The 24,581-nt window shown below is 36.9% G+C and overlaps 2 protein-coding genes across 13 annotated transcripts in view; both read right to left on the reverse strand.

Annotated features, from left to right (window-relative positions):
- LOC123505594 (sentrin-specific protease 1-like) overlaps positions 1 to 24,581 on the reverse strand; it is a 131,449-nt gene that overhangs the window by 62,077 nt on the left and 44,791 nt on the right. The window contains exons 6-7 of one of the 11 annotated variants that reach the window (XM_045257099.1): positions 7,518 to 7,586; positions 709 to 2,198 (exon numbers count right to left, since the gene is read on the reverse strand). The exons of 4 other annotated variants lie outside the window; for them this stretch is intronic. In XM_045257099.1, coding sequence (XP_045113034.1) covers positions 1,872 to 2,198; positions 7,518 to 7,586 — 396 coding nt within the window. In that variant the 3' untranslated portion in view covers positions 709 to 1,871. Of the gene's footprint in view, positions 1 to 708; positions 2,199 to 3,234; positions 3,805 to 7,517; positions 7,587 to 19,534; positions 20,621 to 21,060; positions 21,491 to 23,241; positions 23,438 to 23,858; positions 23,905 to 24,353; positions 24,425 to 24,581 lie in introns of those variants that run through there. 6 more of the 11 variants (XM_045257098.1, XM_045257110.1, XM_045257111.1 and 3 more) reach the window with 6 other exon arrangements.
- On the reverse strand, positions 9,351 to 20,930 carry LOC123505598 (protein krueppel-like). Of its 2 annotated transcripts, none has more exons than XM_045257116.1 (2): positions 20,818 to 20,930; positions 9,351 to 9,912 (listed from the first exon to the last, which is right to left on the reverse strand). In XM_045257116.1, the coding sequence occupies exons 1-2, from the start codon at positions 20,821 to 20,823 to the stop codon at positions 9,586 to 9,588; spliced, it is 333 nt and encodes a 110-aa protein (XP_045113051.1). In that variant the 5' UTR covers positions 20,824 to 20,930; the 3' UTR covers positions 9,351 to 9,585. The 2 variants fall into 2 exon arrangements, with proteins under 2 accessions (XP_045113051.1, XP_045113049.1); XM_045257114.1 differs by lacking the exon at positions 20,818 to 20,930 and adding an exon at positions 14,414 to 14,695.

Genomic DNA, 24,581 nt, shown 5'->3' on the forward strand with positions numbered 1-24,581 from the left:
CTTTTTTCCGCAATTTCTCTTACTAAATTTTCTTTTTTCTTGAGGACTCCTATCATTTTGCTTGTCATATTTTCATCTCTTTCTTTTAACTGTTCTTGAAATACTTCTTGAAATGATTCCTTGTCTTTCTTATCTTGGATTCTCCATGCTTGTACTTCTTTTTTAATCACGTCTTGTACTCTTTCTTCTTCTTTGTTAACTAGATCTTTTAGCTTCTCTTTTTCTTTCTCGGCTTTACCGAGTCCTTCCATCAATTTCTTGTAGTTCGCTATTTGCACTTTTAATTCTTCATTTTCGGTTCTTAGCCTAGTTTCGTTTTCTTCCACTCTTTTTATCCTTTCTTTCAATTTCTGGAGCTTTTTATCCTGTTCTTCATTCTCTTTCATTCCCATACTTTCCTTGATCAATTTATCTAATTTACGTTCGATAGTCAAGACTCTATCAAGTAGTGAAGTTTGCGCCGTATCAAAGCCTTCAAATTCTCTTTCTCCCTCACCAACATTGTCATCATCAGCTTTCATTCTTTCCCTTGTCACATACCTGCATTTTGATGGAATATCTTTCTCACTCATTATTATTTAACACTGTATTCATGAAAAAAAATGAGTCCACACTTTTCGCCCAGGCCACTGTAAACCCAAACAAAGGTAGTGAAGATCAGCTGATTCTCGGGAGCGACGGTATTGCGTGCTTCCTCTACCGCGTCTCGTGTGTGTGTGTGTGTGTGTGTGTGTGTGTGTGTGTGTGTGTGTGTGTGTGTGTGTGTGTGTGTGTGTGTGTGTGTGTGTGTGTGTGTGTGTGTGTGTGTGTCAATATTTATGCATACTGCAAGCAATGTTTTGTACTTACTCTTCAACAAAAATTTTCTTTACATCATTCATACAATTATGTCAATATGATACTTAGAGGTAAAAAAAAAAAAATAAGTTACATAAATAATGCAATGAAATAAAAAGAAAAGAGGCACAAATTACAAATAAGAACTATAGTATTCTATTGCCGTCAAGACTTCCTCATCAAACTTTAATACTTTACATTTACACATATCAGGGTTGCCTTGAGGCCTGTCCTTCAGGTATCTCACTCCTTTGGATTGCCCACTAAATCATGTCTCAAAAAAACTTTTGTGCTGCTTTTGTGTAGGAACATGACAACTATGACAACTATGTATATACATACTGTATAAGAGAATACTATATGTATTTACAACATAAGCTTGTAGTTATAGTTATTAGACAAAGATAATAATTAATCCAAGTTTTACTTTCTAACCATCTATCTCTGTACTGTCATGAAGTTGAGGGAAAAGCATTTCTTCATCTTGACTTGTGACTAAAATTCCAGTGATATTTAGTACACTTTAAAGATTTTGAAAGATCACAAATAATTGGAAAATTAGTTTTATCAAATCACTGACATACATTAAAATCAATCAGTTCTCTTTGTATTAATATATGCTCATGATACACAATAAGTTTTAATCTATTTGACAGAAAGCATGTAAATTTTCTTTATGTACACTTCTTGAAATCCAATCAAGACTACTGTCATAAGCAACTAATCATGTTCACAGAATAAAGCTGAGGAAATCTTACAAATTTCACGAATCATACCAGCTACATGTCAATTTTGCACAAACTTCATCTTACAAGTAGATGAATGTGTTACAGTTTATAGGCAGTGATAGTGGTAATTAAATTCAATAAATGTGAATTCTCTCATCAAAGATTTAGCAAATATGAAGTGAGAAAAGAGCTATGCTTACTCTGGGGACTAACAATACTTCCTTTACTGTGGTAAACCTTCCATGGACCAAGATCCACTAAAGTGAAACTATTGCACTTTATTGATGGAAGTAAAACCATAATTTTCTAGGTTTTATGCGTGAGCATGTGGTTTCTCAAAGAGTATGAACGTGATGATCGGTAGGGACAGTAAGGACAACCATAGGGCTTTTCTCCAGTGTGAGTTCTGATGTGTGTCTTCAAATTTTCCTGGGCAGAGCACCGGTAAGGGCAGTGAGGGCAGGCAAACGGCTTCTCTCCAGTGTGTATTCGCACATGTTTTGTGATATTAGTTAGAATGTTTGTTGAGTACTGGCAGAAGGGACACTGGTGCACCTTACTGTTTGTACCGGCTGCCTTGACACTTCCGTCTCCACTCCTCCCTGTCCACTCCATGCTACAGTCCAGCCCCACCTGTAGAGGATGCCCATCTTACAAGGGTGTCTGGGAGTCAATCGCATACTAAGCAGATGACAGCAAGTAAGATGTTAAAATTACTTTTTGGGAGGGGAATGCTTTTATTGAAATATAAAATTTCATGAAAAAAACTGTTGCTGTTTGTTAAAATAAAGATATGTCTCCTATAAAGACAGTTGATAACACCTGACACTCTAAAACTGTTAGCAGTAAAGTCTAGTGTGTTTGCATATAGTTTCCTAACTAACGTTTTATGCATTATAAGAGAGAGAGAGAGAGAGAGAGAGAGAGAGAGAGAGAGAGAGAGAGAGAGAGAGAGAGAGAGAGAGAGAGAGAGGAACAATTTATCACAAAGGCAGTTTAATTAGGTACTAAAGCTCAGATTTTAGAGTATTCTCTTATGCTTTGGCTTGGCATCCCATCATGGTTTGCACCTTTCCTTGCAATTCAATGTTTCTAATGTGAATGAAACTGTGGGACAGTAATACAAAACAAACACTTATGAAGTAAATATGAGGCAAAGATTTCCTATCAAGATGATGTTCATTAGTATTTGTTAATGCTTTCATTAAGATTATAATAGAAACTACTGGATGAAAAAGAGGACTGGTGCATAACTGAAAGACAATGAAAATAAAACCCCTTGGTCAATCATTGCATTCCTTCATATACATACTGAATTTTTTTTTTCCTCCTTTTTAAATACTGTAATATTTTATATAATCATAGGGCTGCATGATTGTGGTTCTTCCTTCCTAGCTGATGTTCACCAACTCGGAAGCTCCATGTTGTGGTTATCAAAATTGTTTTTCTTTCTTTTAAGAATTGAATCTTCCCAGCTCTTGTCAGCCTGTCTGCTTGAGGATGCTTTTTCCCTTACTGCTAATGCAGATGCTTGCCAAGATTTTTGTTGAATGTACATCTCTCCATAAAAGAGAACAATTTTACATGGCTCCTGTAAGGTGAACAGTTTCAGATCTGAATTCTCTGCACACTAAGCATGAGGACGTCCTTCAAGAAGAAAAAAGGCAGCATTTGTCACTGTTTATTTTCTTTCTCAACGTTAAAATAACTGGGAATTCAAAGTAAAATAGTGTTAAATTCCTAATACAAAGACAAGTTACAGTTAATGATTAATATGAGGTTTTCTAATAAATTTGAAAATGAATCATAATATAGGTATGTACCTGAAAGTTACAGCAACTCATTAGAAGAGGCTGTAAGCCAATTGACATCGATATCTTATCACAATAATGCTTAAATTTTACAGTAACTAGGAATGGTGAGTCCAGACATGACCCTTGAGGGTGTCTTTACGGTTAGAGCGGTAGGGGCAAATGTTGCAGGCATAAGGCTTTTCTCCAGTATGAGTGAGGACGTGTCTCCTCAAGTGATCTTTTTTAGATGTGGAGTAAGGGCAATGCGGGCACAGGAATGGTCTCTCTCCAATATGAGCACGCATGTGTTCTATCATGCGAGCAGTGACATTGGTGGAGTAAGAACAATGGGGGCACTGGTGTGTCTTGCTGGTGCCGCCGCTCTCCTTCCCCGATCCCTTGGCTCCTCCATCGTCAGTCACTTGACCATCACTGTTCAGCCTCACCTGTAGAGGATGCCATCTTACTTATGAATCCAAGGAAATCATCTTATCAAAGAAAATATTAATCAAATTTTTTAAGAAAGTAAATTGTTTTATTCAAGGTCACTTCAGTTCACTTAAAAGTCCTTAAGTAAATACCTTAATAATTTCATCAATTATACTGTTTTCCTAACCTTGTACTTCTTTGGGAAAACTTTCCAATATATATATCTTACAAACAAGATACTTTCAATGGGAGGAGCAAGTAATGGAACTCAGCAATCTATCACATCAGTGAATAATGAATTAACATTCAACAATGATTTAATGAAATTAACTTTTATGTTGTTTAACATCATGAATGGCAAATTCTATGGGCTGAAACTGTTGCTGATATTCCTAAAGGGAATCATGACTATATCAAGTGTGGGACATTACTTATTGGCTAGAACCAACCATGAAAAATTATTCTCTGATAAAATATATTTCCTTGTTTCATATTAAGTGCATAACTAGTGATACTACTGCATCCAAACCACTGGTGAAAAGTGCAATGAAAAAGTACATACAGTATGCTTCATAGAACATAAAATTATCTGCTGGAAACTTTTTTTCATTAATTCTTCTAAATCAATGTAAGAAAACTGAAAGTGTGCAAACTGATCATATCATTACTATGCTTCAATAACTATTTTTTCGTAATCAATGGAATTTTCTCAACAGAGTTTGCATGTGTGTACAGTCGCTCACAAAAGTATCAGTGCAAAATTCGTCTAAACATTGTGGAACATGGGGAGAAGCTAACCGAAACTTCACTGTCCATCTTGTTGTATGTTTGTAGACCTGATGCTCGTAGTTGTCCCTCCACTCTCTCTCTCTCTCTCTCTCTCTCTCTCTTTCTGACCTTTAATTCTGCCTTTCTTTTCTTTCCGCCCTTTACTACAGATGATGAAAAATCTTACTTAGTTAATACTGTAAGTCTCACTCCCGACGTTTCGAAACAACAGTCCGCCTGTTCGATTCTTCCAAAACAGCAACATACAGGCACACCAACCCTTCCCATAAAACCTGATCGAATACGTCCATAGCTATCGGACCCCTATGCACCGATAGTTTTGTGAGCGACTGTACATCAAACCATTTCCTTTTGTGACTGCAATGCGTTCAACCCCACAGCCACCTATGACAAAACTGTCAACACCCCTGCTTTCATCCACTTGTCTGCTTGTTTATCTAGACAATAGTAACCAATTACTCTTATATTAAATTTGGTTAAGATAATTTTTTTCCTGTTATCACTTTCCAGATGCTGAATTATAATTCGTCTAATAATATTGTACGGAAATTCAATCTAATCTAAATAATTAAATCTTTTTTGGCCTGATATCAATGTCTGTTTATGACACTACTTACGATTCAAGGAATTACAATGTTATCTCCTTGCTGAATTCCATGCACTAAGCTGTGTCTCAATGATATAGAAGTCTGTGGTTGGGTGGGGGGATTCCCATGAAAACAAGGTTTCCTCTCCCAAAGAAAGTTAAATGTTTCACTTTAAGAAGAGTTGGATACTAGTAAATATAGAGACAGAACAGTATGAGCACAACGGATTTTATTGTAAATCACACAATAACAAATCCAATGTGGCAAACACACACACACACACACACACACACAAGAGTGAAGACAATTACCAATGACCTATCGCCAGAGAGACATATAAACAAAATAATTGGAGAAGTATTGAACTTATTGAGGAACATAAGAGTGGCGTTCGTATATTTAGATGAAGAAATGATGAAGAAAATAATTACTGCAATGATAAGACCGAGGCTTGAATATGCAACAATACAGTGGGCTCCGAACTTAAAGAAACACATAAGGAAACTAGAGAAAGTACAGAGGGCTGCAACAAAAATGGTGCCTGACTTAAGAGATTTGACTTATGAAGACAGACTGAAAAGAATGCAACTTCCGACCCTGGAAAACAGAAGAGAAAGGGGAGACCTGATAGCAATATACAGAGTGATGATTGGCATGGAAAAAATGGATAGGGAAGATCTGTGTATGTGGAATGAAAGAATGTCGAGAGGGCATGGGAAAAAACTAAAATGGCCACTTATAGGAGAGATGTGAAAAATATAGCTTCCCTCATAGAAGGGTGGAAGCATGGAATAGTTTAGACGTGGAAGTGGTCTCTCAAGGAATATCATGATCTCTCTCTAGATCTCTCTCTCTCGAGCTCTCTCTCTCTGTCAATTAGGTAAATACAATTAGGTAACACACACACACACACACACACACACACACACACACACACACACACACACACACACTCTCTCTCTCTCTCTCACACACACACACACACACACACACACACACACACACACACACACACACACACACACACACACACACACACACACACACACACACACACACACACTGATCACCCCTGATTCAATGATACACGAGGTTATGCAAGAGTAAAACCACTGAAACCCCAACTTTTTTTCAATCATTAAATGAGTTTTGAAGATTTAAACATGTGTTACGAGAGAAATTTAAGCTGACAAAATAACATAAAATCAATAGTGTGACCAGTGAGATCAACACCAGACCAGCAGTAACATTACAAAATAGTGCCTGCTAAGAACACTGAATAAGTTGGTGGAGTACATTAATCAAGAACCAATAGAACTGTAAACGAGGTAACTAAAATCATTAATTAATCATCTCTTGCACTGTAAATAAGTGGAAAAAAATAATATTGAAGAGTATTTCACAAGTGTTTCCACATTACTTGATAAAATTAATAAAATGGAAAGCAAAAATATGTGTATAATTTATTTGGTATAAACAAGAATACCACAGTGGGATGGTGTTTGCATGCCACACTGTCTTCTTCCTGTAGCCTCAGTCACACACCATTCCCAATTGCAATACATGTCTCATTTGTCAGAAATTATGAGACATATATTTAACACACACAAAGAACCCTCAGAGATAATGAGATAGTAGAAGTAAGAAAAAAAAAAAAATATGTAGAAATATAAACTTATCTAATTTCGTTCATGCTTATCACATGAATAATGTTATCAATATCTGGAGGAAGAATTCTTAACTATCTTATTCCACGAGAGAGAGAGAGAGAGAGAGAGAGAGAGAGAGAGAGAGAGAGAGAGAGAGAGAGAGAGAGAGAGAGAGAGAGAGAGAGAGAGAGAGAGAGAGAGAGAGAGAGAGAGAGAGAGAGAGAGAGAGAGAGTTAAAAAGAAAACAGCATAAAAAAAAACTTGCAATACATTACTATATGTTATTGCATCTTTGAAGAACATGACTTTTGTTTCTAACTTAAGAAAAAAAGTCTCATGGATCATTCTTTTTTTTAATTCAATAATTCATGCAAATTCTGTGCTATCCAAGGAAACCTGAGTGTGACCCAAATTGTTAGGTGACTGTAGAGGTGAACTTTCATTCTGAGCATGGTGTGTAAGAATGTGACTTTTCAAATTGCTCTTCTGAGTGGAGCGATAAGGACAAAAGGTACAAGCAAATGGCTTTTCTCCTGTGTGTGTGTACACATGAGACTGAAGGTTTCCTTTCTGAGAAAACTGTCGAGGGCAGTGTGGGCAGGCATATGGTTTCTCTCCGGTGTGAACACACAAATGAGTCATAATGTTTGTGCTCTTATTAGTGACATAAGGGCAATATGGACAACAGTGCAATTTGCTGCTCACTTTACGGTTTGGCCTTGGTCCTGAGCCTTCACTCCAACCACCTTTCACGCCGCTGATGACCAGCCCCACCTGCCGGCAATGTTTCACTTATTCATGATGACATTAATCAATCAATAACCTAAACTCAAACATTACAACTTGACATCTTGAAAAACTAAATACTAAATGCAACAATGTAAATAAATTCCAAGAAAACTTCCAGCAACATTAACAACAAACACAAGAAAACTGTTTCAGTCAATTCCAGCAGCTATTTGTGATTTTTTCAAAACACCAACTTCAAGGCAAAATGTCTTCAGTGTCATTAAAAGGAGTTTGTATTTCAGTAATCATTCTAGACTGTTTCAATGGCTAAAGAGTGCTCATCCATTGAGTAGAATTTTGTGTCAAGTTTCACTTGATATATCACAAAATACATCTATATACAGGCAACCCCCGTTTAACAAAGGTTCACACAACGAAATTTCGCTACAACGAAGGTTTCATTTTACTACCATCTGCTCGTTTAACGAACATCAAACTCGCTTTAACGAAGTTTTATCCAGGTAATTTTTTTCCAAATTTGAAAGCCCCACCATATCATGCAAGCTGACAGGCTTTTGAATACACCAGGAGCTGCTGGTACTAAGGCCTGCCTCAGGAAAAATCCTGGGACACCTATAGAATAAAGATCAAGATCAAGATCAAGCCTCTTGTGGACAACACGCGCAACACTCACTCCCCAGTCAAAATATAACAGCGTCAGCTGCAGCTTGTCTTCCCTAGCTCAACTTACCACCATAATGCCCTGCAATTGGCCTAGTGTTCGTAAGAAGACCAGGAAGTCTCTTACTCTCCAAATGAAGCTAGATATTATTCACAGACACGAGAGAGGCCAGAAAACTATAGCAGTGCTGGTCACCATCTTGACTCCATATTATACTGTCTCTATTTTCAAGTCAGCAGACTCTATTAAGAAGGCTGGTGAGACCGTATCTTTCTTGCAAGCTAAAAGAACCACCTGAACTCGTGACTCTACAATGGAGAAAATGGAAAGCCTTGTGGAAATGTGGTACATAAGTTTTGTATGCAGTACAATGATGCGCACTTTGTTTACATTCCACAGGTTGCCGGTTTGTGTCTTTCCCGTTTCACTCTTCCTCCCTTCATAAAGTTAAGATCATCAATATTATAAAGTTACATACATACATACATTAGTGTACATTATAATGACTTAAATCAAACTTTCTAAATATTTAACTTCATAATTTTTACTTTCATTAAACCTTTTACTGTACTATGATGCACTCTCGCTTTGCTTACTCTCAATGGAAGTTCTAATCAGGGGTTAAACTTGCTATAATCGGTTCGCTTAACGAAGTTTCGCTTAACAAAGTGTTTTTTTAGGAACGTAACCTCTTCGTTAAACGAGGGTTGCCTGTATCTGTAAATACCAGGCTGACATCCTCTTTAATTGAGGATAGTCATAATCTATATGCATAAATTCATATTCATGATTATTTTCCCATGCATTCCCTCAGGTTCAAAGCTCAAGGCCCCTTACAGAAAGGATCAAAGCACTGCACACTGGTCCTTTGTGCACCTTGTGCAACAGCAATGTCTACCTCAGAGCTCAACATCAGAGGTATTTTTCCTGTATACTGTGCCTCTGAGGCCACAGCTCCATTCCGTGCATTCAAATCTGCTTTCCATAGGTTCCTATTATTCACAACCACTCTCAGTCTTGCTTCTAATGCTTTCTTCATGCTATGTATGTATTCATCTCTGGATACATATTCCTTAAAGTACATGTTTTTTTACTTAAAAACTTGGTATTTCAATGAAACATTCAGGTAATGTACAATGATGGTAGGTATATTTTATATAAACAATTGATGAAATAATATTCACAACTGAATGAGTTTCATAAAAGAATAAGAATGGCTATGTGCCAAATACAAAGTTCAATTAACAGAAACATTGGGTAAATACTAGAACATAACTTCATGTGACTGAAAACATGACATTCAAAATATACATACATTAAAAAAATATCTTTAAATCTCCATGTAGAGCTAAAAAAAATTTATCATTCCCTAATCTTGTGAGTTTTCATGTGGATCCTTAAGTTGCCAAGTTCAGCAGACCTGTAGGGACACTGGGGGCAGCTGTATGGCTTCTCTCCTGTGTGAATCCTGATGTGTCTCTTTAGTCTTTCCTTTGTAACAGTGGAAAACTGACACTGAGAGCAAGCAAATGGCCGTTCTCCAGTGTGAAGGCGTATATGTGTCACCAAGTGGGCTTTCTTCTTTGTGGTGTAAGTACAGTAGGCACACTGGTGGAGTCTGGTGGGGGGACACGGGAGCTCATGGCCACCTGTCCAGCTCAGCATGGAGCCACCATAATCCATGCCCACCTGTAGAGGATGCCCATCATACCATGTTACTATCAAGACACCAAAGCATTTGTCTGCACCTCTAAAGTATATATGTGGCTTTCTCAATTCTAATCCTAAGATGAGACCTGAGGGATGTGGTCTTGAGTATAGGGAAAAAACTCCTGTACTTGATCTGAAAGTGTGTACATATAACTTTTGTTTTCATTGAGTGAGTGTGCACTTTCATAAATACCCAGTCCATGAAAAACAAAAACCACCTACATATTATGAATTACATAGACTTAAACTATTAAAAAAGACATATCCAAATATGGCACCACAAACAGACTTCCACTGGTCTATTTGAACCACCTCACTATGCTTAGGAAAATAATGCAGAGCAGTGAATCCTATAAGCACCACCACATGGATGCTAATTCCAAAATGCTGCATTACATTGTATAAATATGCTGTGTTATGTTGTGAGTATGCTGTGATGTGTTGTGAATATGGTGTATATACTGTATTGTAAACGTGCTATGTTATTTGTACGTACAATTAACATCATAAACAACTTTGCTCCAATTCATCCTTTTCCATGTATCAGTATGATGCTTTTCAGTACCACAACAGTCTCTTTTCCCACACCCACTTACTCTTTTGTCTCTCCCCAAACAAAAAAGTAACTAGTATAATGCCCAAACAGTAGTATTTACATTTTGCTTAGATATGTATTTTACTACATACCTTTAGCATTCTATCATATTCACTGTTTTCTTTAATAACAACAATTATATATATATATATATATATATATATATATATATATATATATATATATATATATATATATATATATATATATATATATATATATATATATATATATATATATATATATATATATATATATATGAAATTTTCCAGCCTTCTTGGTGGTTTGTTGAAGCTGCATCACTCTTTTATAGAGGCTGAAGATCTCTCTTGCTACATTATCCATAAATTTCCATGCATCAGTGGTTTGTTGTAGCTGCATCACTATTTATAGAGGCTGAAGATCTCTCTTGGTATATTATCCATATATTTCCATGCATCAATCTCTCTCTATGGTCAATAGGCTTTTTTTGTCTACCATCTCTGATAATCATCATAAATTCACAGATGTTTCTCCTTTCAGTCTCACTCCAGGAGCTTCCCATACATCAATCATTCTATCGCAATTACTGTCTTTCTCTTCCATAAGTTCCATAAATACATAATTATTACATAAATATATGGAAGTTAATCTCTCTCTCTCTCTCTCTCTCTCTCTCTTCCAACCTCATAAGTATCATGATGTACTTTCATTTTAGCTCCATCATCACAATATAACTCTTGCCTCTCTGACACACTGGTATTTCATTCTCTATCAACATGAATCCTGAGTTACTCCTGATTAGATTCTCTTTAAACTTACTACCTAAAGATCAGAGAAGCAGTGAAGGTTAATTATTTTGCCAGTGCTACAGTGTGAACTGAGAGGATGATGACATTAATGGAAGGGTAGCCTATATATATATATATATATATATATATATATATATATATATATATATATATATATATATATATATATATATATATATATATAAATATATAAATATATAAAACTATCAAAGTTTGTATGCATATTAAGGGAAAGGATCAATTCCAGGTTTCTTATTTCACTCCCACACATTCTCACAATGAAATAGACCAATTCAGAAAGATGCATCTCACCACCTCCACTATTCCATGACTTGTTCCTTTTCTCTTCCCTCGCATACACAAAACCTTCCACAAGCATTTTATTTTATCATCAACTTATTCACAATGCAACACATGCAGCAATGCCCAGCTGCTAAGCTGTTATTGAAGGAATGCATAATGTAATCGCTTGACTGATAACCAGAAGCACATTATGCAACCAACAAGGAAATTCTTTGGTACATCTTGTGAGAAATACTTTCCCCTATCCCTCCATCCTCTATCAAAGATAAATAATTGAATAGATTATCTATCTATCTATCTATCTATCTATCTATCTATCTATCTATATATATATATATATATATATATATATATATATATATATATATATATATATATATATATATATATATATATATATATATATATACACACACACACACACACACACACACACACACACACACACACACACACACATGAAGCATGGAATAGTTTAGACGTGGAAGTGGTCAACGCAAGGAATATTCATGATTTTAAGAAAAAGCTGGACATTAGTAGATATGGAGACGGGACAGTACGAGCATAGCTCCTTTCCCGTATGTTACAATTAGGTAAATACAATTAGGTAAATACACACACACACACACACACACACACACACACACACACACACACACACACACACACACACACACACACCCATGGGCAGTTTGAGGATCATATTGACAAGATGTTTGGAGAAACATATAATTTGATTAGAAATATTGGATTAGCCTTTCATTATATGGATAAAGATATGATGAAGAAATTAATTAGTACGGTAATTAGACCAAGATTGGAATATGCCGGGGTGGTTTGGTCCCCTTATAAAAAGAAGCATATAAGGAAGTTGGAGAGATTGCAGAGAATGGCAACAAAGATGGTTCCGGAACTGGTAGAAATGACCTATGAGGAGAGATTAAATGAAATTAATTTGCTTACCTTGGAACAAAGAAGAGAAAGAGGGTTTATAAACTGTTGAACGGTTTGGATGAAGTGGATAATGAGCAAATGATGTTGAGAGAAGAAAATTTAAATCGAACTACGAGATCGCATAGTAAAAAGATAGCCAAGGGAATATGCTTGAAGGATGTGAAGAAATATAGTTTCCCACAGAGATGTGTGGAGGTGTGGTATAGTTTGAGTGAGGAGGTGGTGTCAGCGAGGAGTGTGCATAGTTTTAAAGGAAAGTTGGATGTGTGTAGATATGAAGACGGGGCCACACGAGTATGATACCCAGGCCCTGTAAAATTACAACTAGGTGAATACAAGAAGTATAACTTTCCGTATCAGAGCATTGATGCATGGAACAAACTGAACGTGGATGTGGTGTGTGCGGCGAGTGTCAGTCAAATGAAGGAAAAATTGGACAAGTGTGGACAAAGAGACAGGACATAGAGAGCTATGGCTCGGGCCCTGTAATCACAAATAGGTAAATACAAATAGGTAAACACACACACACACAGTGTTTGGTTCAACATGAAAAAAATTGCTTGATAAGTATGACTTTGTTTGGAATGTGACTCACATGATAGAGACTGTATGGATCAAAATGAATCACATCATGTGCTACCCTTATTTATCTCTCAAGACGAAGTCACAACTACCCAGTGTTGCCAGGCTTTTAAAAAATTATATAATTTAATTGCTTTTATATTTACTGCAATTGACAATATACAATATGCATCTAAAAAGGATGGGAGAAAAAAAAAGTCAAAATATCACCCTCCAACTTATATGCCAACATGAAGTTCTTGTAGATTTACCTACAATAAGCTTCCCTCCCCCACACTTGGCAAATCTTAGCTTGGCGATTTGAATTCAAACTTGGTGGTCCCCTGGCGGCCACACAGCGAACCATGTGGCTCCCCGGCGACGTCAGACCTCTCTCTAAACCTATCAGAGTGCAGTGTGAGAGTCCCTTCAGCCATATTATTTGTGTTACCCTCTGTTCTGCTAGCGTGGGAACGAAGTCTGGTGATTTACCGCCAACATGGCCTCTACCAGCGCAACAGGTAGTATCGGTGGGGGTAAGGACAATGGTGGTGGCGACAAAGACAAAAGTGGGCGAGAGAAACGGTGGAAAAACAGGAGTTACAGTCTTTATATCGTCTTATTAGCGTTATTTATTGTTTATTGGTCTGTTTTGTACATGTCTTCTAGTATGTGAAGGCAAAAGATTTTATTTCAGCTCGAAAGATGGCATTTTAGGGGTCAAAAGAGGGACTTTGACAATGACCAAAGACTGATTATATGGTATACAGAACTCGTGTTTGGCGAAATTCGCATTTGGCGGTAGTTTCGCCAGACTAATTAATTCACTGAGTGCGGGCCTTACTGTAATTTTTTTTTCTTTATTTGTATACCTAAAGATTTATACATATGTATTATAGGTAAGGGTGCTGTATCAAATTTTCAACTATAATGTGATGTAAGAAAATGTTGAAAATGAAAATGAAGCCAACTTCAGTGACATGCCAAATGTGTTGTTGACATCTCGGTAACTGTGGGCTACGTTCTTTGCCTTGCCTTTGTTACTAAGCCACTACCTATTTTATTACTGCAATCATACAGGATATTTTTACTGTTGCGATTGATTCTTTACATTCAACTCTATCACTAGGTTGCTTTAAGCATGCTTAAATAACTAAAAAAGTAAATAAATAAAAAAGTAAACAATTGAAAATGCCCTGCTTGAAATGGCAGGAGACCAGCATCTTACAAGCCATCAAATAGTGTGTATCTTAATATTAAGCAGTGCTTGAATTACCTTATACCAATTCATCAGTGTCATATGTTATGCCAACAATAGGATTTGTTTTCTTCATGGGAACCAATTAATGTTTCCTCTTTCTTTCTTGTGGGGAAAAAATGGTTTGGTATTAGTCCAAGGATCTGGAATAAATTAATGAACATATAACAAAGTACCACTCTATGTATGTATGTATGTAATATATGTACATGTGTGTATTTACCTAGTTGTAGTTTTACAGGGCCTGGGCTTTATGCTTGTGTGGCCCCGTCTCCATATCTACACTTATCCAATCTTACTTTAAAAGTATGCACACTCGTTGCAGACACTACTTCTTCATTTAAACTGTTCCGCGTCTCAATACATCTTTACAGGAAACTATATTTTTTAACATCTCTCAGATATCTTCCCTTTCTCAGCTTTTTACTATGTGATCTTGTGCTTCGGATGTCATATTCTTCTCTAAGGATCAGTTTCTCATTATCCACTTGGTCCATTCCATTGATCAATTTATAAACTTGTATCAGATCTCCACTTTCCCTTTTTTGTTCCAGGGTTGGTAGATCCATAGCCTTTAGTCTCTCCTCATATGTCATCCCTTCAAATTCTGGAACCATTCTTGTAGCCATTTTTTGTAGTCTCTCCAACTTCCTTGTGTGTGTATGTATTTACCTAGTTGTTTACCTAGTTGTAGTTTTACAGGGCCTGGGCTTTATGCTCGTGTGGTCCCATCTCCATATCTACACTTATCCAATATTTTCTTGTGTGTGTGTGTGTGTGTGTGTGTGTGTGTGTGTGTGTGTGTGTGTGTGTGTGTGTGTGTGTGTGTGTGTGTGTGTGTGTGTGTGTGTGTGTGTGTGTGTGTGTATTTACCTAGTTGTAGTTTTACAGGGCCTGGGCTTTATGCTCGTGTGGTCCCGTTTCCATATCTACAATCTAATTTTTCTTTAAAACTATGTACACTCTTTGCTGACACCACTTCCTCACTCAAACTGTTCCAAGTCTCAACACATCTTTGTGGGAAACTAAATTTTTTAACATCTCTCAGACATCGTCCCTTCCTTAGTTTCTTACTATGCGATCTTGTGCTTCTAAAGTCATATTCTTCTCTCAGGATCAGTTTCTCATTATCCACTTCATCCATTCCGTTAATCAATTTATAAACTTGTATCAGATCCCCTGTCTCTCTTCTCTGCTCCAAGGTTGGTAGATCCATAGCCTTTAGTCTCTCCTCATATGTCATCCCTTTAAATTCTGGAACCATTCTTGTAGCCATTTTTGTAGTCTCTCTAATTTTCTTATGTGTTTCTTTTTATGGGGAGTCCACACAACTCCTGCATATTCCAATCTGGGTCTTATTTTAGTAATTATCAATTTCTTCATCATTTCTTTGTCCATATAGTGAAATGCTAATCCAATATTCCTTAGCAAATTATATGTCTCTCTGAAAATTCTATCAATATGGCTTACCGGTTGATTGCTTTCTTCCATTGTCACTCCCAAGTCCTTTTCCTTTTTTCCTTTTTCTAGTTCTACTCCATCTCCCATCTTATGTGTGTGTGTAATTTCACTGTTTGATCTGCTGCAGTCTCTGACAAGACAGCCAGACGTTACCCTATGGAACGAGCTCAGAGCTCATTATTTCCGATCTTGGGATAGGTCTGAGACCAGGCACACACCACACACCGGGACAACAAGGTCACAACTCCTCGATTTACATCCCGTACCTACTCACTGCTAGGTGAACAGGGGCTACACGTGAAAGGAGACACACCCAAATATCTCCACCCGGCCGGGGAATCGAACCCGGTCATCTGGCTTGTGAAGCCAGCGCTCTAACCACTGAGCTACCGGGCCGTGTATGTGTGTGTGTGTGTGTGTGTGTGTGTGTGTGTGTGTGTGTGTGTGTGTGTGTGTGTGTGTGTGTACAGTGGAACCATACGTGCTTTGGGATCCGAGTGGTCTCCAAGCGCTTGGGTTCGAATCCTGTCCACGGTCCGAGTGTAGGTTGGGCTTCCTCACTCGGGGCAACGGTTTCCTAGCGGGTGGGTTTTGAGATAGGAGGTACCCGAAAAGTATTCCCTTTAGCCCATAAATTCCCGTGAAAAGCCCACATGGTATAAATAAAAAAATGGTATAAATAAATATATATATATATATATATATATATATATATATATATATATATATATATATATATATATATATATATATATATATATATATATATATATATATATATATATATATATATATATATATATATATATATATATATATATATATATATATATATATATATATATATATATATATATATATATATATATATATACACACACAGTGGTACCTTGAGATACAAGCTGCCTGAGTTATGAGTCTTTTGAGATACGAGCTACGATTTGATAAATCTTTTATTATGAGGTACATGCAAAATTTTGAGATATGAGTAGTGCTTAGGGATGTTGCCGCTGTGGTCAGCAGCTCGGCGCATCAGTCCAGCCACAGCTGAGCTAGTATTTACATGTTTCCTGTGGATCTCATGCACTGTGATTGTTCTTTCATCATTTTCACACCATTTACTGACCTTTTTTTTTATTGTCTAAAGAAAGTACAGTTTTAATTTACGTCTAATATTTACGTGAAAATGGTGCCTGCATCCTTTCCTTCCTCCCTCACTCCTCCACCACCATTTATCACCATTAGCTGAAAATGTGTGTCTCCAAGGTAAGAACACTATATAAACTTTTGCTGTTATTTCATATATTTTCATGCATTGATAAAGTATGCATGTGTACGTAACTGAAACGCAAAACAAATTTCTCCTATCTCCGTCTACCTCCTACACCAACACTTATCATGGAGGAGGGTAGGGGAATGTAAATAAACCTCTATGCCATGTTTCTCTCTCTCTCTTCTACTTGAAACTTCATTTATTCAGTGAGTAATGTTTACAGGATCATCAACGAGCTCTTCTGTGGGTGGCTATATTTGTACACTCCAGCTGATTGACAGTCCTAAGCGAGGGTTGAGAATGCGGTATGGTAACGTCCCGTGGAATGCATCCTCCGAGATAAATATACTTTATAAGAGTAGTTTATCTATTCATATTAGCTTTTTTTTAAGTTTTATTATGTTTCTATGCAATAATTATTATTTATGAATACATTTTTCTTACTAAAAACACGGAAAAAAAAAAAAAAAAATTTCAACGGGAAAAATTTTGAGGCACGAGCTCCATCACGGAACGAATTAAACTCATATCTCAAGGTACCACTATATATATATATATATATATATATATATATATATATATATATATATATATATATATATATATATATATATATATATATATATATATATATATATATATATATATATATATATATATATATATATATATATATATATATATACACACACACACACACACACACACAAATACAATGGTACCCCAAGTTACACCTGCTCCAGAATGCACCCAAAGCTTATTCCTTTTCCTGATGCCCAAGACTTGCATCGGCTTGCACCCACAGTACCTGTGGCACCATACCACTGTGTTCCTCAATCTTGCTTACGCTCACACTCACTCTGGATGTTTACATTACAAACAAATGACTAAACAAAATACATATATTCTACACATACATACATACATACATACATACAAGCGCATCAACCTTCCACTTTGACTGCTGCTGTGAGACTTAAGGCAAAGCAGACAAGTCTAAAGTTTACCCACCCAATTGGGTTTGTTTCTTGTCAAAGTTAGTAGGAAAAACAATAGTTGCTAGTGGGCAGTTATAGGTTGTTTGTCAAATACAAAATCACAGTGCATACGAGTGATTAACTTTAAACTTTGAAGACACTTGATACGTTAGCATAGTCATGGTGATACTCAAGGAGGATATCGTGACAGGATTAAGACCTCACTAAAGGCTCAGCCTGACCTTCCACTAAGATTACATCCTTCTAACATCTCTTGGGATGATTGACTTGTGGGTCATGCCATGCCTGCCGCACTCTAGCCTTCATTTAAGTTCTACAGAGCTGATATTCCCTCCAAAACATTCAGGGGACATCAGCCAGCAGGATGAGCAGTCTGAACTTATGACTGTCAGCTGGCTCAGAGAGTTGTTAGATGACAATGAAAAATTCTTAATAACTGTTCATAGCCTCCAGGATACCTCAGGGACAAGAAATTTTAAAGAGTTAGGGCAGTTTTGTCTATCAGTGTTGCTGCAGTGTATTGGGAATTGGTAAAGTGCATTCAGCACTACCTCAACCACCAACTACATTCTCGCTCTCTCTCTCTTAATCTCACTTACTACCTTGCCTCAGAACTGCCAAAACAATGCCCTTTCTTAAAACCTCACTATGTTTGCAAGGCTGGAAAGTATCTCTGAATGACAATACTTATTACATGAACATTTTGTACCAGATGCTGACAACACTGAACTTCAGTTAAATGTCTCAAGATCAGCTGGTTACTGTTGCAAATGCAAGGTTACATAAAACCTCAAGAGTAATTGTAATGTTACATATATATGTACGACTTGAAAGATTTCGACTTTGATCAAATTACACAAATGACATTTCTTTTAATTCAATGTATAAATTTTGCTTACCAGTATGCTTTAGAACATTTTAAGGTGAATCAGAGAATTTGCAGATGAGAACACAATCAATTATCTCAACAATGTGTCTGATGGTTGTTTTGTGATGCAGCTTTCCATGGAGAGAATAACAATATTCTTGTATGTACATAAATGAACAAAAGACTGAATTATGGGGCAGCTAAGTGGCATCATGGTAGTAATTGAAAATACAACACACTACCAAATTACTATCTCAGCTTGTCCAGGTGTCAATGATAACCAAAGAATGTTGCCCTCACTGCTCAGCCGTGTGGAGGTCTTTGTAGCTACAGACTGTATTGATGGATTCAATATCAGTCATCAAACAAGGATTTAATATTTCAAATCAGACAGAATCATACCACTTAACAAAAGGAATGAGTCAATTGGTACAAGTAAGAACAGAGATGTTATAGAAGTGTGCAGGGAGAGCTAGATTGCTAAATATGATATTATATACCTGAGTGGTCTTACTGGGATGAACATTTTTTTTTCTTTACTGAAGATGTTTTCTTTCATTGTTTTCTTAAAGACTGCTGAAAATTTCTGCAATGATGACTTTCCTATCCCACCGACTCAATTATTTACGTCATTAAATTAGATAACTTTTTTTTTTTTTTTTTATACTTCCCATAGCACCTGTAGGCATACTTGAAGAGTATATGTGGGAAGTGCTGTTAAGCTTCTGCCTATTACTGACACAGGCAATTTTATTTATAGCGGTACCCATATCAGGGGCCATACCACCACCTAAGCGCATCTCTGGTATAACCACCTAGAACCTGGATATTATGGTGACATGTAAGTAAGTTTAAACAAATCGACAAATGGCATAGCTTCAAAGCAGTATGTAGTGGGCTTCGAACTTACGCGTGGACGTCTGCCTGATCCCACGCTCACCACCTAATCCACTACACCACCACCTCTTCAATACCCTGGTTTGAATGTATATCACCTTGGTCAGCACTACATTATGAAAGCTATACATACACACTGTATCGCCTGATGAAATAGAAAGTGATATGCATTTGGTCTCTGACAAGTTTGGGCAATGGATGAAGCAGCAAGGTAGTATGCTGGAATACCAACAGTGACCATGATATTATGTAACTGCCACTGTGTAGGTTTATGTCTGTCAATTTATCCATAAGAATATCATTCTTGTCTTTCTAAGTCAGTGCAGTATACTTTTGTCAAGTAACATACATACATGTTGAATGTGAACCTAAAATTTAGCCACATCAATCAATATATCCATCAATTTCAGAATACTGTTGTTCTTGCTCTACTTGTGAGTAAAAAAGTGGCGGTTCAGAGCACTCTTGGTGGTGGATCTGTATGAACATTGACTACAGAGGTAAGGTCGCTCTCCAGTGTGTGTACGCATGTGAGTCTTGAGATTTGTCTTTTGTGCAGAGCGGTAGGGGCACTGGGGGCAGGAGAAAGGCTTCTCCCCTGTATGTGCTCGCATGTGGTCCATCAGATGGGCGTAATTAGATGTTTTGTAGGAACAGAGTGGACACAGGTGCAGCTTGGCCACAGATCCTCTTCCGCCTGGCCTCACACAGTCTGTGTCCAACTTTACCTGTAGGAACGCCCGTTCTCTTAGCATCACAGTCACCGACAAGCAAAAGCTGCACATCACAACTAAAGTTCAAATCACAACACCAACATGTGAAGATGATGCTTCATCACTTTAAAACAACACTAAAAAGCAAAAAATGTATTAAAAAGTACTATTGTTACTGTGTCACCTTCAGGTGTAATAAAAGTGATGCTCACCTTCATTATTGTACAACACTGTGCACTTTTTATAAGTAATGCATTGTATCCTGTGAATGCATAACTGAGCTCATCAACTCTTCAACACCTTCACTAAAATCTTTCCAGCATCATTGTTTTATAATAATAATAATTTTTCACTTTCCTGAAGTAGTGATGCTCTGCCAAACTGTATTCAATGCAACAAGTGTATCTAGACAGGCAAGGACATATGTAACCACAAATCACTGACAACAAAGGTTGGTACTTTTCACTAGTTTCTTGCACTTTTAAATTCAAATTATGTACTCTCAGATGAAAAAAGAAAGTTTTCTTTATAGCGCACCAGTTGGAGAGATCATTAATGTTTTTCAGCTCAGGATGTATGATGTGACCAAACATGCCTCTTCAAGTGGCTCTTCTGACTGGTGCGGTAGTGACAGTGAGTGCACTCAAATGGCTTTTCACCTGTGTGGGTTCTGATGTGTCTCTTCAAATTTATCTTTTGAATGGTACTATAAGAACAGTGGGGACAGGCAAAAGGCTTCTCTCCCGTGTGAGTGCGCATGTGTCGAGTTAAGCTGATAGCAACATCAGTGCTGTACGCACAGTACGTACACTGGTGCATCTTGTTAGTGGTGGGGGTACCCTTCCTCAAGTCAAGGACATCATCCTCTCCACAGTCCACAAACACCTGTTGAGGATGCTTGTTTTACTGATGATATTTTCAGAACTAAACTTCTTATTAGATATAATAAGTCAAAATGTCACCTGTATGTATATAAAAATTAAATGCATGAAGATTAAAAAGTAAGTGATACTTCTGAAGTGTCTCTCCTTCACCTTCAATGCTCACACAATAAAGGATATTTTTCAGTACACTAGTTCTTATTTTCATCTTCCATATTCCCTGTTAATGGAAGGATAATAATCAATGGCAGTCATGTCTTTTAAATTTCCTAACTTGTCTTTACAGTAAGAGAAATGTGTTTTCATTCAATTCCCTATGAAAGACACATTAAAACAAAATGCTCAACGGAAAACACACACACACACACACAGCATAGCATGTTACAATTAGGTAAATACACACACACACACACACACAAAAAAAAAAAAAAAAAAAAAAAACAATGTACTGGTTAGCACATTGAGCACATAACACAGAAGGCCTGAATTTCAGTCTCAGGAGTGGTGTGGCAGATGGGTGAGCCTCTTTATGTGTAGCCCATGTTCAACTGACAATGTAAGTACATGGTGTAGGCCAAGGAGCTGTGATCTTGCTGTACTGGTATGTGGTGTGTGACTAGTCTCACCATTATGGTCTCTAACCTCTGTCTATAAGGGAATAGTTGGCTGTCATGAGCTTGGCAGATAACTATGGAATGAATAACACACACAGACCAGTACCAGATTCAGTCACCAGCAAATTCCTAATAACACAACACAATGAAGATAAGAATGAATAAATAAATAAATAAATAAATAAATCTATAAATAAATAAATGGTTGAATAAATAAAGAAAAAAATCATATGAAGTCCCCCTCCACTTTCATGTTCAGCACTTATGTTGCTAATGTGTGAACTACCTGCTGTAAACTGCCCTGCCCGATTTGACTCATATCCAAAATACATCTGTCAGTATGAGTAAGTGGGAGGGTGATGGAGAGATTATTAGGATTTGTTTTGGATACAGATGAAAGCAGGTAGTTCATTGCAGGCAATTCACACACTGGCAATGCTAAGTGATGAATGTGGAAGAGAAGACTGAACATGTACCAACTTCTCCCCTCCCCAACCCAAAAACAAAAATGAATAAGTAAGAATATAATAAAATAATAATGGTAATGATAATAATGATAATCACATCACAATGATGATAATAATGATAATAATAATAATAATAATAATAATAATAATAAATTAATGAATAAATAAAGAACAAGAAAACAAAAAGCAATCCCAAAACAGTTCAAAAGAATTAATATATAGAATCACATATTGGCCATTTGGCATCCCTACATTCACAAAAAATATACTCTGCTAGATAAATTAAACCATGAAGATAGTTTTCAATATATATATTTGTGATGTACATCACAATAAATATATACAGTTTAAATATATTAAAGCTCTTTTATAACATGAAGTAATTCATGTTCTCTGTAACTTCCAATTCAAAGCCAACTGTAATATGTATTTATGTGTATATAGACACTGATTTCTGTATTCTAAATTGAGAAGGTCAACTATGGAGTTACTTACAATGCCTAGTTATTATTTTGAGTAATTTGTACCTTCCAATAACCAACTGTGTCTATTTCTGATGTGGCTCTGCAAGTGAACTTTTTGAGTTGAGCGATAGGGGCAATAATTGCAAGCAAAGGGTTTCTCGCCAGTGTGTGTGCGGATGTGTGTTTTTAGACTGTCCATCTGAGCTGCTCGGAAAGGACAATGAGGGCACAAATAAGGCTTCTCTCCAGTATGGGTACATATGTGTCGGGTTAGATGGGTACTCCTAATGGTGCTATAGGAACAGTAGGGGCATTGGTGAATCTTGGTGGCGCCTGAGAGGCCCTTCACGACCCTTGCAGCTCCACCTCGGCCAGTCCTCTGGTGACCTGCTCTGCCAAGCCCTGCCTGTAGGGGAGGCCGCACTTACTCATCCTCATAAATACAATACATCATGTCCAGATAAATAATCCCAGAAGACATGAATTACTTGTGCTGATCCTTGGAAATACCATGAGCTCAATATTCAGACTTGTCTAATCTTCTGATCATATAATTCACAAAATTTCGAAAATTCTGCCAAACGTTAAATCATTGCACCACAAACAATTTTCCAGGTAAAAGTTCTCAAAAGCAAAAAACAAGACCCAGTTCACTGCATGCAACTGCTGAAGCACACCCTTATAATTGTTTGCTAAGCAGCATCTCTAGCGCACACCTCACAAATAGCACTACTCGTACATTTAGAGCCTACAGCATAATGAACCACAAAGACATAAGCAACAGGTAACACTGTCCAGCCATTTATGCCATTTACATCAAGATGTACACTACTCACATGTAATTATATGAGCCACAGTGATTTCTTCCTCAAGCTGTTGTAGCAAAATAGGGGTTACTGGTGAGGTTACATGTACATCTCATTCAATGATATGTCACTTCAGAGCTCAACAATGAATGCAGAAGTGAGACCAAACTTTAAAAAATAGATAAGCCTGCATGTGCAAAGTTGGTTTGTCATATTCTTAATGCCTTATTTTTCCCATACTGAAGAAAACTTTACTTCAATCAAATTCAATTTCTCCTCTTTTGGTGAGTCCACATGTGTTTCTGTAAGCTTGCCTTTTGAATGCTGCGGTAAGGGCAAATCTGACATGCAAAAGGCTTATCTCCAAAATGAATTTTCATGTGCTTTTTCAGGTTTTCTTTAGTGGCAGTTCTGTGAAAACAGAGACTACAGGAAAAAGGCTTCTCTCCAGTATGAGTTCGTATATGATTAATCAAATTTGTTGAAGTGGTAGCTACGTAGGAGCAGTAGACGCACTGATGTGTCTTCTTCTCGCTTCCCAAGGCTCCTTTTCCCCTTCCTGTGTGAGCAGCAATAACCTGGCCCACCTGCAGAAAAACCCTCTTTTACTTTTGATCATACAATACATTATCTAATGTATTTTTTTTAGTATTGCAAAAACCCTTACACAACACTGGACTTTGTTAACACAACAGTAAAAGAGGGGATTATTGCACTTCTATAACAAAAAGAGGTCCAGTACTC

This window comes from Portunus trituberculatus, chromosome 18 (genome assembly GCF_017591435.1).
Source record: "Portunus trituberculatus isolate SZX2019 chromosome 18, ASM1759143v1, whole genome shotgun sequence".
Lineage (NCBI taxonomy): Eukaryota > Metazoa > Arthropoda > Malacostraca > Decapoda > Portunidae > Portunus > Portunus trituberculatus.

Bases quoted from the DNA above. Each gene is read 5' to 3' on its own strand.
- LOC123505598 (XM_045257114.1), bottom strand. From the start codon at position 14,437: ATGACACTGATGAATTGGTATAAG. The intron at 9,913-14,413 runs GTAATTCAAGCA...CATCCTCTACAG, and splicing joins CACTGATGAATTGGTATAAG to GTGGGCATGGATTATGGTGG.